Here is a 17,982-nt window from a genome sequence, read left to right on the forward strand (position 1 = left end):
GACTGGATTCGAAAAATATTGAATCTGTCAGATATTTTGTTTTATTGAAAAGTTGGGAAACATCATGGAAATTTTTTTTTCACTGCATCCAATTGTTGTTTTATTAGAAATATTTTTTAAATATATATAGTGAATATTAGCAATAATAACGTCTGTTTAGTAATGAATGAGACTGGATTCGAAAAATATTGAATCTGGCAGATATCTTGTTTAATTGAAAAGTTGGGAAACAATGAAATAATGAAAATAATGAAATTTACGATTGTTTTTTTTTATAATGAAATTTGTTTTTTATTGCACCCAATTGTTTTTTTATTAGAAATATTTTTTGAATATTACTTTATAATGAATAATAAGACGTTAGTAATAATAACGTCTATCATAAGGAGCCTCCCCTATGAGACAGGGGAATGAATGAATCAAATAATAAAATAAGGTTTGAAAATTAAAAAAAATAGTTACCTGAATTCTCCCAACTTTAATCATTCTAATTTTTATATGAACTCAAAAATTACATTTTCTCTGAATATTCAAGGAATCAATTAATTCGTCAACAACAAAATATCTAAGAATATTTTGGAAAGACAATCACTTAACATATTCACAGAGAAAAAAATATAATTTTTAAACGTATGTCTCCACTTTTCCGGGATTGATCCGAAATTTTTAGAAATTTATGGCTTATTTGCAGAGGATTTGTGATATTGAATAGAAAATCACTCGATTTTAAAGTTATTCACTCGTTAAATTTTAGAATACTACAGATTCCTAAAAACGAAAACTTTTGTTTCTCTGGGTCATTTCACAAAAATTGTTCGTCTCTGTTGAAAAATTTTGGCTGAAATTTCCAGTAAATTTCTCGAAAACTTGAATCACATTATGGTTCCACCGAAATTTCAGGGAATTTCGTCATTAAAAATTATAAAGTTGGCGGAAAAATCGATGGAAACAGTAAATTTAATTTCAATTATTCCATGAATATTGATAGAAATCAGGAAATTTCAGGTAGAAATATTCTCAAGTTTTCAATTCACTACTGAATATTCAGGTTTTGATTGAAAATTCAAGTCAGCTGAAAAATTCTGTAGCGAAGTAGTAAATTAGGATAAGTGCAAAAATGGAACTTTTTCAAGAGAGTTTAAAAATTTGATCGCCTTTGAGAGAATTTTCGATTCAAGCCATAGAAAATTTTTCAAAAAAATTTCACTTATCCTAGTTTACCACTTCACTACAGAATTCTCCTCTCTCTTCCTGCCTCTGAAAAATTTGGAATTTCATTAGATTTTCAGTGTAATCTGAAATTTCAGAATTTTTTTCCTCTAAATTGTGTAATATTTAATGTCCCTCTCTTGAAATTTCAATTTCTTCCAACACTGTTCGAAATTTGTTTAATTTCCAGTGACGATTACAACTGAATTCTCAATGTTGTGAGGTTTAATTGAATTTAAAACTACATTGTTCATGAAAGTTCTCATTCATCACGAAAAGTCAATAAAATTCAGTTTTTTTCATGGTGAGCGATCATTAATATTTCAAGGACAGCTTGATTTTTAAACCTCATTATGAAACGTAAACATTAAATTCAATTGAATTATCAATAGATTGACAATTCAGGAAAGTAATGTCCTGAATTTTCGCGATTTTCCATCATTTTCGTTGTCGTATGGCTCGGGAAATTAGAATTTCATTGAATATTCAAAGAGATTACCTGATTTTTCAGTAACAAAATGGAGATAAATTTAATGTGAATTGCGCGTTGTTAAAAATTTCGAGTTTTTTTGCCTGAAATTTCAAGAGTAATTTTCTAACAGTGTAACAGTGTGTTTACTGCAGAAAATTCATTTTCATCCTTTCTGAAAACAAGCGAAATTGGATGGAGAATATTCATCAGATTGAGTATTTTTCCTCCAACGCATTCGAAATAATTGCTTTTCCACTTACCACAAGTAGTACACAACGATTTTCCGAGGAAACACCTCCACACCCAAGCCAGCTACCAATCACAGCGAGTGCACCAGCAACAATGAGAGCATACGCAAGTATTGGATACGTTGACGTAGCCATCAGCGAGATATAACTGTGCTTCGCGATAACTGTCCATACTCCTATTCCGCCGACTACCAATCCAGAAAGCTAGGAATGAAGAAAGAACTCAAATTATTCATGACATTTTTCAACCAACCGTAAAGATGCAATTTCGATATACTCGAGGCTTTCATTGTTTTTTTTTTATGGGTTTCAGGAATTCTCATGAAGTGGTAACTCAAAGAATTTCTTGGACACATATACTTGAGACTGAGAGGACTTTATTTGAGGATGGGACACGTCGAGAAGTCGAGGCAGGAGGTAATAAGAAGTGAAAAGATGGAACGTTCGTGCGTGAGTATGGGCTCATCTTCTCATCTTTTTATGTGTGGGCGTAATGGTGTTCAAATTCCAGAAAACCAGTTTTTCCATTGCTTTCATATTTTGTGGTTGATAAATTTTAATAGGTCCACTCAACGATTTTTCAAATTAACAACAGACGAAGGTGATTGGACAGGGGGAAAGTTTTACTACTGCATTGGGAGATAAAAGATTCATTGGGAATGTTTTTACTATTTTAGGGTAACAAGATACTATAATTGTTGAAGATATTCAAGTGCTTTGGCTAGAAGAGGGTAAGGCAAAATGGACCCCTAGGCTAAAACGGACCACTGACAGAAAATTGATAATTTTTGTTTTGGCTTCCGCATGGAAGCAAAAACAAAAATTCAAAGTCATTTGTGGTTTGAGGTGATTAGCAAATCTGATCAAATTGCGGTTCAACGACACTTCTTGTTCATAAAACCCCTGTGACGGCTATGATCCAAGAAACTCACTTTTAATTCAACACATTCAGTGTTCCTGATTTGAAAGAGAGAAAAAAAATACCAATTTTCTGTTATTGGTCCGTTTTGCCCTAGGGGTCCGTATTGCCCTTCCCGATTTTTTCTGCAGAGGAATGCTTTTCTATTTTTGTAGCCGAACATCAAAGCTTGCATTTCAGCCCCATTTGACCGTAAGTTTCCGGAAATTTTACAATGATTTTATTATTTAAACTTTACAGGTCGGAATTTGAATGCCGATATTGAACCATTAGAGAACATTAAAAAAATCTGAAAACAAAATTAGAAAGTTTACTTTTGAGGAAAGATTAATGGAGTAATTACAAAATTGCAATTTTAAAAAATTAAAAGTCTTTTCTGTAAATAATTTATAAGCAATCAATTTTCTACTATATAAATCATTTGCTCGTGGTACCAAGGACCTTTCAACCCCAGGCAAAAGTCAACATAAAATTAATACGACTATCGCGTTAATTACCTCGTACACTATTCGAGAATTTATTTTTTATCTTTGATAAATGGGCTAACGAATTAAATATGTAGGTAGCAAGTAATTTTTTGAAGCAGCTAAATCCATTTTACGACAAAATTTTTTCATGTTAGGCCATTTTTTAAATGTTCAGCACGAGATTTTTTACTTGATAATTGGTAATTTTACAAGTGCATATTTCAATCGCCAAATACAAATCGTTTTGTGTGGCCTGAGAGTACATAATTGATACCTCAATTATTGAACTGGCTCCCTCACAATTTTCCGGTAATTCTCCAATCAGCGAAATAATTCACATGATAGAGATGAAAGGTTTCATTTGTTCCAATTAAAGTTTCATGTGAATTCAATCTACGCATGTAATTGGTCCTCATCCCTTTTGTGGGTTTGCATAGAAGCTTAACGGAATCATATATTCATTTGAACTAAATACATCCATGAATACGAAGTGGAAAGTTTATCTCGAGCGAATCGATTAGGTCTTGGAATTAAAAAGAGGAAACTCCTTTAGTTTTCATTAATTTTCCATCTGGGTTATTCAGTTAATGGGATATTCATCAGAATGAAGTACTTATGTAAAAGACTGCATACAGAAAAATTATTTATTTGAATCAAATAAATAAGTTTATTGAAATAGTACAAAATAAAGTTTTCATTCAAATTAAAAATGATATTATTGATAAATCATCAGACACATTTTATAAATCGAATTATCGCCTCACTGAGAGACATTTTTCAGCGGGTAATGACACCCACGAGTGCTTCTCAGGATTCGCGGAAAAAAAAAAAAGTTTCTTTTTTATTATGGAAATATTTGATAACAACAAGTAATTTCAACAAGAAATTTGCAATTTTCTCCCGTGGAAACCTTAAAAAAAAATTCAAAGTCATTTTCTACCGAATTCTTAAAATATTTCGACCCCAGAATTTAAGATTTTTCAAATTTTCAGTTGGCCCATAATTGAATGGAGTGCGAAATATATGATTATACATTTCCAAATCCATTCCGACCTTTTCGATAGCAGAAAAATATCTTCATCAGTTATTATTGGCTATTTTATCAGTTTCCGTGTTTGTGAGCAATTCCGCCCAGAGTTTGTCAGTAATGCCGCCCAGGGTTTCTACAGGGCTGCTAGACTCTGCAGCTAGAGGGCGGTCAAGTGACTTGATTGTTTGTGGTAGTCGGTGGCCACTGGAACATCGGGTAAATTCAGGATAATTTATTATTATTTATGTGAAATCTTTTTTAAAATGGAGCACAAGAATGTAAACGAAGGATGAAAATAAGAAAAATTATCACAGTTGGTCTGCATTGCTCAAAGAAGTCATCAAAACAAGGTGGGCGGTATTAGACGCATGCCGAGCGGTATTCCCCTCAAAGTTCGATTCCATGGCTCACTGGCCGATGGCAATTGAATTACATAATTAAATATGTTTTCTGCCCTCCGGCCGGAAAGCGTCAACTTCCTGGCCGCTGCGCTAAACGAAGTTGCCACTTTCCGGCTACGTCGAGCAGAAAAATAGTATACACACCTTGGCCAGTAAATAAGAAAGCCTCAGATCACATGTTTGTTGACCTCGGCTTCGCCTCGGCCGACAATTACATGTGATCTGAGACATTCCTTACTTTACTGGCCAAGGTGTGTAATCTACTATTAATGTTAATAAAAAATCTGTCCTCTTCACATCTTCGAGTAAACACCTCGAAGAACCCATTCTAACCGTTTATGGCTCCTTGCCGAGAGCGAGGCCGGAAAAAACGACTTATTACCTTAGGTGGGTGGTACGTGCACCATTTCCCCTACTGTCAAAAATGTTAACTCGATGAAATCCCCAAATAAGGCTTATTTCTTCCACCGGGTTTCACGAGCCATTTGGGCACCAGCATTTCCATGTTACGCTCCGTATATCGAGCATTAGCAAGACGTATAACGGGGGCGCAGAGTGGTAAGTTACTCTGGGTTATCAGAATGTAGATTGTATCTTGTGGATTTTGAATACCTCACAAAGGACGTCTGAATCAAGTCTCTCAACAGTTACTATATACCTGGCCTACACTGGGCGTACGCCATTCTGGCTACTTTGAATGGTGAAATTCTAAAGCACAAGAGGGTGTACACATGTACATAATGCAAATGTACATTGAACTGACGCACATACGTAAATAGGCCCCCGGGGGAATTCACTGGGCTGGCGGTGGAGGGAACGGACCTCCGTATTTGGTTGGGCTCGGCACTGGAACACATACATATACAGGGGATAGTGGATAATTACGCCAGACACATAAATAAATACCACGTGTGAATTAGACGGTGTAGATTGTTGAATATTAGCAGGTGCCATCAGAATGCTCATAGGAATTATACCCCCTGGAACTATGGAATTCTGAGTTTTATTTTTTTATGATAATTCATTCCGGTTTGTAAATGTTCTACCGAATCATTTTACGGTGCATTTATTTCGTGGATAAATATGGAATTATGTGCATTGAGGAATATTTAAACGCTGCTATAAAATGAGCGATTGGAAGGAGATTTAGTCAATTGGAGGTTTGCATGAATGGTTTTTATTGCGGGATGTTTTATTTAATGGGAATTATTAGAGATGTATTATTCAACTTCGCTAAATGATGAAAAATGAATTGATGAATAATTAATTTATTAGTTAACTGATGTTTCGCATGGATTCTTTGGTTAATGAAATAAAATATCTATCGCCCGTTATTTATTCATTATTTTTTACTCATTATACTAAAGATGAAAGAAACGTGAAGTTGTTTTATATTGAAATATCTCGAAACTGCCTGACCGCTAATCCTCAATTCTGATTGGTCAATGAGTCGCGTGAAGTCGTCGCTGAAAAAAATCCCCGGTATTTTCAAATTCTTCAAATGTCAAAAATTTTTTCTGCGTCATATTTTTCATATTTTTCATGGGTGAAGTTTATCCTCATATCAAAACATATCTGAATTGTCTAATTGTTGATCATGAGAAAAAAAACAGTATTTCTAAATTTTTTCAATTCACAAATTATTCTTCACTTCCCAAATTTGAATTTTTTCCTATTTATCATACGCAAAAATGATCAATTCTTGCATCTCATATTTTCGTACATAAATTCTAAACTCTACAAAATTCATGAAAATTCTTCGGTTTCCTAAATAATTCGGGAAAAATCTTTGAAGATCTACGGTTATCTGGAAAACTGTGAAATTTTCCGAAGAATTCAAGACATTTTTTCAGTTTTCTAGGAAATCAATTAATAACCCGCTCCTCATTGTTCAACAATTACAGATTTTAATCAGATTATTTTAAAAAGTAAAAAAAAAGAATTAATCGAAAATAAAAAATTATTCATTGATGATTCACTCTTCATTTTCTTAATTCTCTGTAAGTAATTATCAATACTTATAAAACATCTATGAGTATATGAAGTTTAATAAATTCGATTTCTTCATTTCCACAACAAAAAGAGAAGCGCGCGCGAAAGCGCGCGCACAGATCTAGTGTAATATATTCATGATGCAAGGCGGAACAGATGGATTCCACTTCATTATTAAATATGGTGCTTGCCTCTACAATAGTTAGAGGATATAACCACAATGAACAGAACAGAATCCGTTGTTAGATCTCGATCTCAAGTTCACCACACTGTTAGAAATTTTTTGAAATTTCATGGAAGATATTATAGTAAATCTCATGAGAGTGTCAAATTCAAGTTTCAAGTAGAATTCACGGAAATTCATGAGTTTCCAGTGGGAGTGAGATTGAAACTTGTAATTTAATTGCCATCGGCCAGTGAACGATGGAATCGAAGTTTGAGGGTAATACTGCGCGCCACGCGTCCAATACCCCCCCACCTTGTTTTGATGACTTTTTTGAGCAATGTAGACCAACTGTTATAATTTTTCCTATTTTCATCCTTCGTTTCTATTCTTTGCCTCCATTTTGAGATAGATATCACGTGCACGGCGAGAAAAATTCAATGAAAATTCCTAGAAAAAAACGTCAAAATTACGTTTCGAAACGTAATCCGCGAGGGAAGTAAAATTCAATAAAAAGTGTGAGTCGGAACTAAAATTGTACGAATCGCCACGTAAATTCTACGACTTGTTCCATAAAAATTGACCACCTGTCTGATGACTCACCGCTGTGGGGACAAGTCGTTCCGTAATTTTCCCCAACAATTGGGAAATTTTACGGAACGAAACGTAGAAATAACTCACCAGCTTCATAAAAATTGTTGAACGTTCAAGAATTTTTGATTTTGGAGGCATAATAAGTCGGGAAGTTTCTGTCAGATTTGACTTCTTCGAGAAAAATTGCGTGACAATTTCGTACTTTGTTCGGTGATGAACCTGAAAATCCACGGAACGTTTCAGATTTCTTCTCTTCCATTCCTGTAAAAATTTCCGGAAAACGAGTCTTCACTGCGGATTACGTGAATTGTTCCGTAATTTTTGCAGAATATTTCTCTCCGATGTTTCAATCGCCACCGACTACTCGAAACACTCGAGCTGTCACTCGACCGCCCGCTAGCTGCAGAGTCTAGCAGCCCGGTAGAAATTAAGCTTGGGCCGGCTTGGGCGGCATTGCCCACGAAATCTGGGCGGAATTACCCACAAACGCGGAAGCTGATAAAATAGCCAATAATAACTCATGATGAAGATATTTTTCTGCTATCGAAAAGGTCGCAATGGTGAACTGAAAATGTATAACGAACATATATTTCGCACATCATTCAATTACAGACCAACTGAAAATTTGAAAAATCTTAAATTCTGTGGTCGAAAGATTTTTAGACCTCAGTAGGAAATGATTTGGATTTTTTTAACGATGTTTCCACAGGAGAAAATTTAAAATTTCTGCTGAAATTATTTGTTGTTATCAAATATTTGCATAATAAACCGATAATATTTACATAATAGACCCGATCGGACTAGGTTTGTTGTTCAAACAAGTTACATCAGCAAACATTTACGATGAAAAGGAAATGTTGCTCGGTGAGAAAATGCGTAGACGATTCAATTCAAACAGCGCCCAAGGGATCGCCAAAATCAATGCCCATGAAAACAACGATCAAACGCAGTTATTTCCATCCCTCTTCTAAAAAAAATCGTCCATGTTATCCTGGAAATGCACATCCTTAAATACCCCACACTTTCATGAAACCTCCAGAAAAGTAAACGAAGCCCGGTGGCTTGGCGCAGTGGGTAAGTTCGTTGCTTCACATGCGAAAGGTTCCGAGTTCAAATCCCGGCCGGGTAGAATGGTGCGATCTAACCATTTAAAGTCTTGATCATCATCGCAGTATACCCTAACCGGGTCGAAGTGATGTAAAATAACGATAAAAAAAAAAGTAAACGAACTCCATTGTCCACCGCAATTCTGTACCTCGCAATTGAATGAATTCGCTCCATTGACTGCGCAATTTTTTTTCATAATTTCTCTCCCCGACGTAATGCTTCTGACGCCCACGCCTTTTACGACCCTACTCATAACTGCGGACCGTAATGAGTACGAGTTTATTGCGGCTCCTAACGTGCAACATGTAGCGATAGTATCGGCGAACATCCCTGTGCCACCTCTGAATACAGTTTCTCTCATCCGGCATTATCCCGCTGAATAAATTTCAAAAACTCCACCGAACCCATGAATGGTAAATAGCCAAAGTGGGTATCTTCAACGGTTGAATCGTGTGCAGTAGCTGATGAGAGATCTTGTTAATCGATTAGAGAAAATTGGACAGTACACAGACGTGATCCCTTGGCATTTTATACGTAACACCGATGCTATCTCAAAATCGATTTACCAGGTTGAAGTACATAAAACATTCAAGGAATGACTAGGATGTGACCCTCAGACGCCGGAGGATAGTGACGCTCGAGATATTCTTTTGTTCGTTGGTAGGGGGATTACATTCTCCAGTCATATAATATATCGGATAGGAGAGCGATCGCTTCACCGATAAACTTTGATCGTCCCTTTTTATCCATTTCCTCTTGTAACGCCATTAATTATCCCGACAATTTCATGAATTCCCCTTTTATCCTCTTTCTCGACTATGATTTAATCGCCTTCCTTGAGAATAATTCAAAGAAAAATGCCCGGTATTCCGAAGAGTGTATATAACCCTGGCTCAAAATATCCACTGGCCGCAAATCCTCGGATTATGGCACAAGTTACGACTTTGGGATTCGGTGCTTCTCCTCCCCGAAGGCTGGCTCCTTTTCTTACTAAACTCGACTGTTATTTATCACTATTGTTATGGTGTAAGACCCACTGTAAAAATTAGTGTCTGAAGATCTCTTGATTTAGGACGTTACACTGATAGAAAGACTGCAAAAATTGGTGTCTGAAATTCATATATTTTTGTGAACACTTCGAGCGCTTTCAAGACAGCGTAATAGACATTTTTCAGGCGTTAAGACGCATCTGAATTCATCAAAGTATCTTAATATTTAAGACATTTTTAATATCTAAAAACTTTGATTTTTTTTTCAATTTTCTTGGATTTTACTTCCAATTGGAAGCATTGTATTCGTCAAATTCGAAATTCCTGATTTTTTGTGCCAGGATTACTAATTTTAGATATTTGCAGATCATGTGCAGATCATGTCCAGGATTTTTAGATATTTCCAGATCATGTCCAGAACATGTCCAGATTGGGCTTATTTAACTTTATTCGAGAATTGTTTTAAATGCAATTTTCAAGTAATTAAGATAATTAATCATGAAACGAGCTTCAAAATCGAGCTTTAAAAATCTTTGCAAAGTCTTCTTGTTTACACCAAAAAAATTGTGCTGAATGAAGACAAAAAATCGGTTTGAATCAAGTCGGACTGAATTATGTCGGGAATCCACTTATTTCATGTCGAATCGTCGGTAAGAATCAATTCTGACTCGGAGAGATGCAAACCGGCACATTGATCTAGAACTCTATTTTCGAATCGGTGAGTGGCTAAGCGTATATATTCAAGCCGTGCTGCGTATACGAATCGAACGCATACACTCAGCCACTCACTGATTCGAGAATAGGGTTTTTGAATCAAGTTGATGTTGGGCTTGAATCAAGCCAATTTTTTAGTTTGATTCCAGTCGATTTCTCGGCTTGATTCAAGTCTGTTTTCCGGCTTGATTCAATTTGATTTTTCGGTTTGACTCAAGTCGATTTTTTGATTTAATTCAAGTCGGTTTTTTGGTTTGAGTCAAGTCGGTTTTTCGGCTTGATTTAAACCGATTTTTCGGTTTGATCTAAGTCGATTCTTGGACTTGATTCAAATCGATTTTAGACGGTTATACATGGGTGGGATATGTATGGGAAGGGTTCATATATAAAGGATTCATATTTCACTAATGGGGTAGAGGTTTTTATGTGGGTGAGGCTTATCAATGGGGAGTTTTATCAATGGGTGGGGGTTCCCAAACTCGAGTCGTATGTATGGGATGATGGTGTCATATTGGGGTGTCTTATATATGGGCGGGATTATATACGAAAAATTGACTTGAATCAAGCTGAAAAATCGACTCGAATCAAGCCAAAAAATCGACCTGAATCATGTCGAAAAATCGACTTGAATCGAGTCGATTTCAGCTTGACACGTTTTTTCTTGGAATAAACCATTTTTCTGCTTATCGCAGAACCGAAATTCGGATTCATGGAGTCCAAAAATCGACTGACATCAAGCCGACGTTAGCTTGAATCAATCACATTTTCAATCCACGTGTGCTTGAGTTATCTCACTTCTAAGCGTCACAAAACGAAACGATGCTCTCGTCAAATGCACAAATCACCATAAATCACTCAAATTAGGGAATACAAACGTCTTTAAAAAATAGGACAAAAGTGTCTCAACTGGAGAAAATAGGTTTTGTAATGCAGAACCATTCCTGGAGGGGTTATGAATTGAGTTTGATTGCTGGGTTAAAATTCAACTCAACGGAGAAGTGTTTCTCAATTCACTCGGAGTTCCGCATTGACTTCCTTCTTGAGCTCTACCTCCTTCCGCGATATCCAACGATAACTTAAACGGTCCTGCAGATTACATTTTACACCCAGTCGAGAGAATTTATACTCGGGTGGAATTCACTGGTCCAAAGTTGCGAGTGACCTTTCCAGATAAACGGTATAAATTCAGCAGACGTAACTTTATCAGAAGTTTTGCATAATGTGTCAGATTAAGTTGAGATTAAAAACTTCAGCTGCATCAGTAAAAATAAATATTCTCTACTTTTCTGCTGAGGAATACACACGATACGTGAGGAATATTCAATGGACTTTGTGTTATTCCCCAGAGAAGGAGAAACTTTGATTCTCAGGGATATGTCACTGATTTCCAGAAGTTTGTCGACATATTGGTCGATACTGGATTCTGACTAGAGTAATCCTAATCGTCAGTAATTTTCATTACTAAAATTATATACTATATGTTGTTACATATTAGTATATATTTGACGCAGAATTAATAACGGAATTTCGCAACTCTTTTTCAATTTTTCGGAACTTTTATTGAATAATTAAACATGAATTGACGATTTTCATGGATTTTCTTACACTTTGAATATCGAATCAATAGAATGTAATTTTTTAATGACAACATTTCCTGAAATTTTTATAAAAATAGTTGAGATTAAAAACTTCAGCGGGATCGGTGAAAATAAATATTCTACACTTTTCTGCTGAGGGTAATCCACCATTATTTGTTTCTGCTGGATATAAAATTTCGAATATCATGTATTTGCTTATCGTGTGTATTCGTCCAAGTATATTTGCAGAGGGATTTTTTTTATCGTTTCTATCATTATTTGCACATGTTTCCGTGAGAAAGAAATGCTAACAGATGAAAAATAAGAGGACGTTCGGGGACATTAGAGGAGGGCTTCCTCTTCGTTTTTGAATTTTCAATGAGGAAAGAGTTGAGATATAAATAGTGGCGAGGGAATAAATATTTGAACGAGGCTAGGTGAAGTACAGAGTTCAAAAATTCTGGGGAGATATGCACTGAAGAATATGGATCATGAGAAATTCATGGTCCTTGGTGGCCGAATGAAAGGAAGTAGAGATGTGTCCCGCGAGGGGGGATAGTGTGGGTCTGCAAGTTCGAGAATATTTAATGTCAAAACAAGAAAGTGTATCTGGGATCGCACGACTCTTTCATGAATGTACATCATAATTTGTTTTGCTTCTTGGCAAGAAAACTCTAGTTGTAATCTTATTCGGTCTGGGGGAAAGAAGTTGTGGATTCTCGAATGTCATATTCTCCATCAATTATGAGAAGATGCACATTTCACGTCTACATTATTGTAGAGCAGAATTCAGTAGCGAAGTGATAAGACGGTTTAAGTTAATTTTGACTATTGTTCAACATCAATTTTCAAGCCTTTCCGGACTTTTTGCTGATCTGAATTTGAATCTCAATATTGAACCATTAGAAAACATTTTTTAAATCTAAAAAAACAATTGGTCCATTACGCAGGTGTAATTTTAGTATATTTTTTTTGCTAATAAATTAGTAATTTGCTTCCGAATGGATTAATTGAATTAAAACAAAAATTTTAATGGAAGTATCGAAGTGCATATTCGGTTCCTTCTTTTTTCTGTTACTAATTTCCGGAGAATTTTAATAGATTTTTTAGTTCAAAGATAATTTGAAATAAAATTCCTAATGACCGGAATTTTTAAAACTAAATGGCAAGAGGAGACAAGAAAAACGCAAAAAACGTGACTTCTGGGCATTCTTTAGAGCCTAGAAATTTCACGATCAAGGTTGAACTTGGGTCAACCGTGGGCCAACCCCGCGTTGACTTTTGGTCAACTTGACCACAGGTCAACCTTGGGTTGCCAAAGTTGACCTTGGTTTGACCTGTTGATTAAACCTTGACTAAAATTTGACGAAACTGGTTAAACCCTGATTAAACCATAATTAACCTTCGACTAAATCCTGATTAACCCCCGACTAAACCTTGACTAAACAAGAACTAAATCCTGTCTAAACTCTGACTAAACTCCGGCTAAATCTTTTCGAAGCCCCGACTAAACTACGATTAAATCCCGACTAAATCCTGACTAAACCCTAACTAAATCCCGACTAAACCCTGATTAAACGTCAATTAAATGCTTTTTAAAGCTATAATTTCAAAGCAAATGATGCAATTGCAACTATCTTCGAACTCGACCGAGATAACATCCATACGAATATCTTAAGCCATAATTGAAACGATGTCAACGATTATTTTTCGAATGATCGTCGAAAAACTAAATTTGAAAAAAAAGCTCACACATATACATACATGCATATAGATATGATCTAAAAATAGCATATTCGAACTACTGAGACCAACCACATTTTGTGGAACTGCCCCAAGTACGAAAACAAGAGGGTTAGAATGATGCAAAAGATTCGAAAACATATAGAATTACCACCTAACATCAACCGTATACTGTACTCATTAAAGCTACCTGTTATAAAAGCTATAGATAAGTTCCTGAAAGATTGTAACCTGAAAATTTAACGTCAAAACACAAAATACTCTGTAACAAATCAACAAGTGATACTGTAACCGCAATGTGAAGAACTATTTTGTAAAGCTAATAAATCCTATATGGATTTCTAATGCATTAATAAAAAAAAAAAAAAAAACTCCTGAGACCAAAATTAGTCATCCTAATACAAAAAAATGGAAATTTCAGATTTGACGAATGCAATGCTTCCATTCGGAAGCAAAATGACAAAGTTTACTTCTAGAGAAAGATGGGTGAAATAATTAAAAACCTGCAATTTCGAAAAATTACGGGTATTATCTATACACAGTTTATAACAATTAATTTTCCACAATATAAATCATTTGTTCGAAATCGTAACGAATTATTCATATTCAGAATTTTACCAGAAATCGATTTCATGCCTAAAAAAATTAGGTATCCGAAAGTTTAAACAATTCCAATTATTAATTGATAACCAAGGAATGTTTAAAAAAATACTAATTATATACAAAATGGAATTCGAATGACACTGAATATTCATGATTTTTTTCAAATTTTTCTCATGCAATTCAATTGACCAATTTGATAATTGAAAGTGCTTAAATCTACAGTATGGTCTCTACCAAATTGCAAAAGATAATTGGATATCCACGTGGCAGAAGTAAATATTTTGCATTCATCTGAAAGCTACATTTCCAATTGAAAAATCATTCCCCTTTGCGCTGAACTGAATTGATTTGATTTAAGAAAACAAATTTATTCACTCCTAACGACCAACAAATCGGCTTTTCCCGGAGAATTCCCTCCAATCCCAAGTATAGATTTATATATCCTCCTACTTCAAATATTGAATCAACTGTTCAGTAGAGTCTCCTCGTCCGTTCAAATCAAGACTCTCAATAAATCATCTGCAACCGATTATTCCACCCCAACGAGCTCCGTTTTATTATAAAAATCACTCGTCCCATCAATACTCAATATTTCCAGCAGGAACAGGTCAATTTAATTCCTCTTCCCGTCGTCATAAATTGAAAAATACGAGTACTCCACGCATGTCCCAGGACAATTGGAAGTGTGGATCTGTCAATTACTGGTACACAAATAATAATCGACTCTGTGAGTTGATAATGCATTGATGGCTCGTATTCTATCTCATCCAGCCGCTAATGCATCAACGTCGTTCCAACTAGTATAAAGCACCATCGTATCGGGTACCCAGGTATTGTTCGTTCAACTATCCTGGAGTTTGGAGAGTGGGCCCGTGATGTGGCTTCATTGTTGCATTATCAGGTGCATTATCGAGTTCTGCCACGTGGTTTCTCCCAGCCACCGCTCCCCTCCCCCCCCCCGCCCCCTCCCGCCACGGCCCATCTGCCATAAATTTCGTACTTTGAGGTATAGAGTTTCACAAGTATCAACATATTTGTTATCCCGATTAGTCTAGACTAGACGGAAAATTATGGTCTTTATCGCTTTACAGTTTATTAATCCCAAATGTAATGGAACCGTCTTCGTAAGAGGATTTCCGAATTGAATACTACCGTTGTAAATTTTCAAGTTATGAGCCGATCAGTGGGACTTATATTTTAGGATTAATGTTGAAGTTTAATTACGTGGGGAATATTCGATGGACTTTGTGTTATTCCACATCAGAGAAGGAGAAACTTTGATTCTCAGGGATATGTCACTGATTTCTAGAAGTCGACAAATCAGTACGAAGTGGTCAAACGGTTGAAGTCAATTTAGTCTTTAGTTGAGTTTTCCTGAAATATTTTCGAATTTAAGGGAGATAGCGAGATTTTCATAATAACCTTTTTTGTAAAGCCGATTGAGGGCTACAATAAATGTAATCACGAAAATTTCGCTATTTCCCTTAGATTTGGAAATATCCCTCAAAAACTCAACTGGGAGATAAGTCGACTTAAACCGTTTTACCACTTCGCTACTGAATTGATAATGAAAGTGTTCGTCATGTAATCGGAGCAAGAATTCCTCAGTTGGAGATGATGAGTGATCAGATCGAGAAAGTTTGAATTCTCACAATCCATTACATTCTAGATATAACTCAAAATATACGAATTTATGGGAAGCTTATGCTAACACTTAAGGATGTTTATCGAAAATCGCAAGTACTCAAAAAAGAATTGATTTTTTTTTAACTGTGAGATGAAGTTATTCCCTTTACTTTGGTAGAAATTTCAATCCACCAACCCATGCTCATTATTTAGAAATTAAATAGACAAAATGTCCCAAATGCATGCGCTAACATGCGCTTATATGGGATAGAATCATTTAAATATTTCCTCTGTCTGCCCGGATACCCCAGATTTGTCTCTGGCCTTTCGATTCAGTATAATTGTGCAGATTACCTCCTACTTTTATTTCTATTCTTAGAGTCTTCTAGTAAGTGAATTATCAATTTGAACATAAATCCCATAACAGCTCATGTATAAGGAAAAGTTTGTTTATTTATTTCTGCCGATGTTATTGCGATAAGTATTTTTTAAACATCAATAAAATAAGTTTTATATGTTCTACTATCAGCCAAAAAAATTACAAAATTTTCCTTGAACATCGAAAAAATCACATTTACCGACAATTTACCGGCACTGGCTAAACATCCTTAAAAATTTGCTCAGCCCCAGAGCATCTCATCCTGTTGAAAGACTTCTTTCTCTCAGTGTGAGCACAAAATTATTTACCAGGAGATTTCACGATTCTAGAAATTGACGAGAGAATATTTTCTTCTATCCAGGAAATCATCTTTATCAAAGTAATTTTCTCTCTCAGCGCAGTGGTACATCGATAGAATAGATGAAGGGATTTCGTTGTTATTAACGAAGATTATTAAATATGAATGTCATTCGTTAACTATTCACGAATGGTGTCAATATGTAAAAGACCTTTTCAACAGCATCTAAATCCTTCCATCAATGTAGCATCGCTCAAATAGGATATTTCCTATTCCGGGTGCCTACCCGGAAAGGTAAGCCGATTCAAGGATAATTCTGATTCTAAAATGACCATGTAAAAAGATTTTTAGTTGAACGTAATGGAAAAAATTTGGTATTCCGGATAATTCTCGCTATGGAAGAACTCATCCAACAGAGAAGTTGTGTTGACTCGTAGTATTTCACCTCATCTCTATTAAAACAGTCCGTTACATTTTCATGAGCCCGCCTAAATATTGACTTAGGTCCACAAAATTCAATGTTAAATATCAAAACTGCGTAGTACTGAACACTGATATTTGCTTTAATTCCTAGAATCAAATTAGACCGAAATTAAAAATACATTGAATTACCTACTTTGTAGTACAAGTTTTAAACTTTTTACTATATGGAGAGAAAAGCCGAAGAGTTACACGGAGAAAAATTTTCTCCCTTCGAGTGCTTGGAAGGGGGAAAAGGCGCAAAGTGATGGCCGGAGAAAAATTCCAGTGACGGCACTGGAAAGTTTTTTGAATAGTACGCGTTTTTTTCCGTTTTTACATGAAATTTTTACAGAAATCTCCAGAAATTTTACCTGCACTGTTAAAAATTTTTGTCTGAATTTTCCGTGTCAAATTTTATCATGTTTAATTTCCATTCAAATTCCAGGAAATCTTGTCATTAAAACATTGACCATTCCATTGATTTTCTGTTTGAACTATTTGAAAAATTATAAAAAACTTGATTTTTCAGTTAAATTATTTCGTGAAAATTCGGAAAAGACACGAAAATTGGGAGAAAAATTGAAAATTTATGTCAGTTTATTTCTGAATATTTATGTTTCATTGGAAATTAAATCAAGTTGTGAAATTATTGTCTCACTCCCACTGAAAACTCATGAATTTCCTTGAATTCTACCTGAAACTTGAAATTTCAGAACTATTTTCCCCCTAAATCGGATTCAATGTCACTCTCATGAGAATTACTACCATATTTTCCATAACACTTCGAAAAATTGCTAACAGTATGCACTTACCGCAATTTACAGTGCAGTACCAGCACTCGAATTTTTCTAATGAATTTCTCTCCCTGTATCCAGAGGATAGATATAAATTTTACTGTCAGAAATGTAATTGTGGAGCGAATTGTTAATGAAAAAGATTACACTTTGTTGAAGAATTTTACGGTTCGTCAGGCAGAAAAGTGACGCATG

The 17,982-nt window shown here is 35.3% G+C and overlaps 1 protein-coding gene across 2 annotated transcripts in view; it reads right to left on the minus strand.

The window, feature by feature from the left end:
• Window positions 1-17,982, minus strand: part of LOC107041712 (CD151 antigen) — a 142,846-nt gene that overhangs the window by 23,485 nt on the left and 101,379 nt on the right. For both annotated transcript variants that reach the window (XM_015262399.1, XM_015262400.1), the window contains one exon: window positions 1,942-2,133. In XM_015262399.1, coding sequence (XP_015117885.1) covers window positions 1,942-2,133 — 192 coding nt within the window. The remainder of the gene's footprint in view (window positions 1-1,941; window positions 2,134-17,982) is intronic.

Source organism: Diachasma alloeum, unplaced genomic scaffold, assembly GCF_001412515.2.
Source record: "Diachasma alloeum isolate Michigan unplaced genomic scaffold, Dall2.0 Dall_scaffold_00371, whole genome shotgun sequence".
NCBI classification, from domain to species: domain Eukaryota; kingdom Metazoa; phylum Arthropoda; class Insecta; order Hymenoptera; family Braconidae; genus Diachasma; species Diachasma alloeum.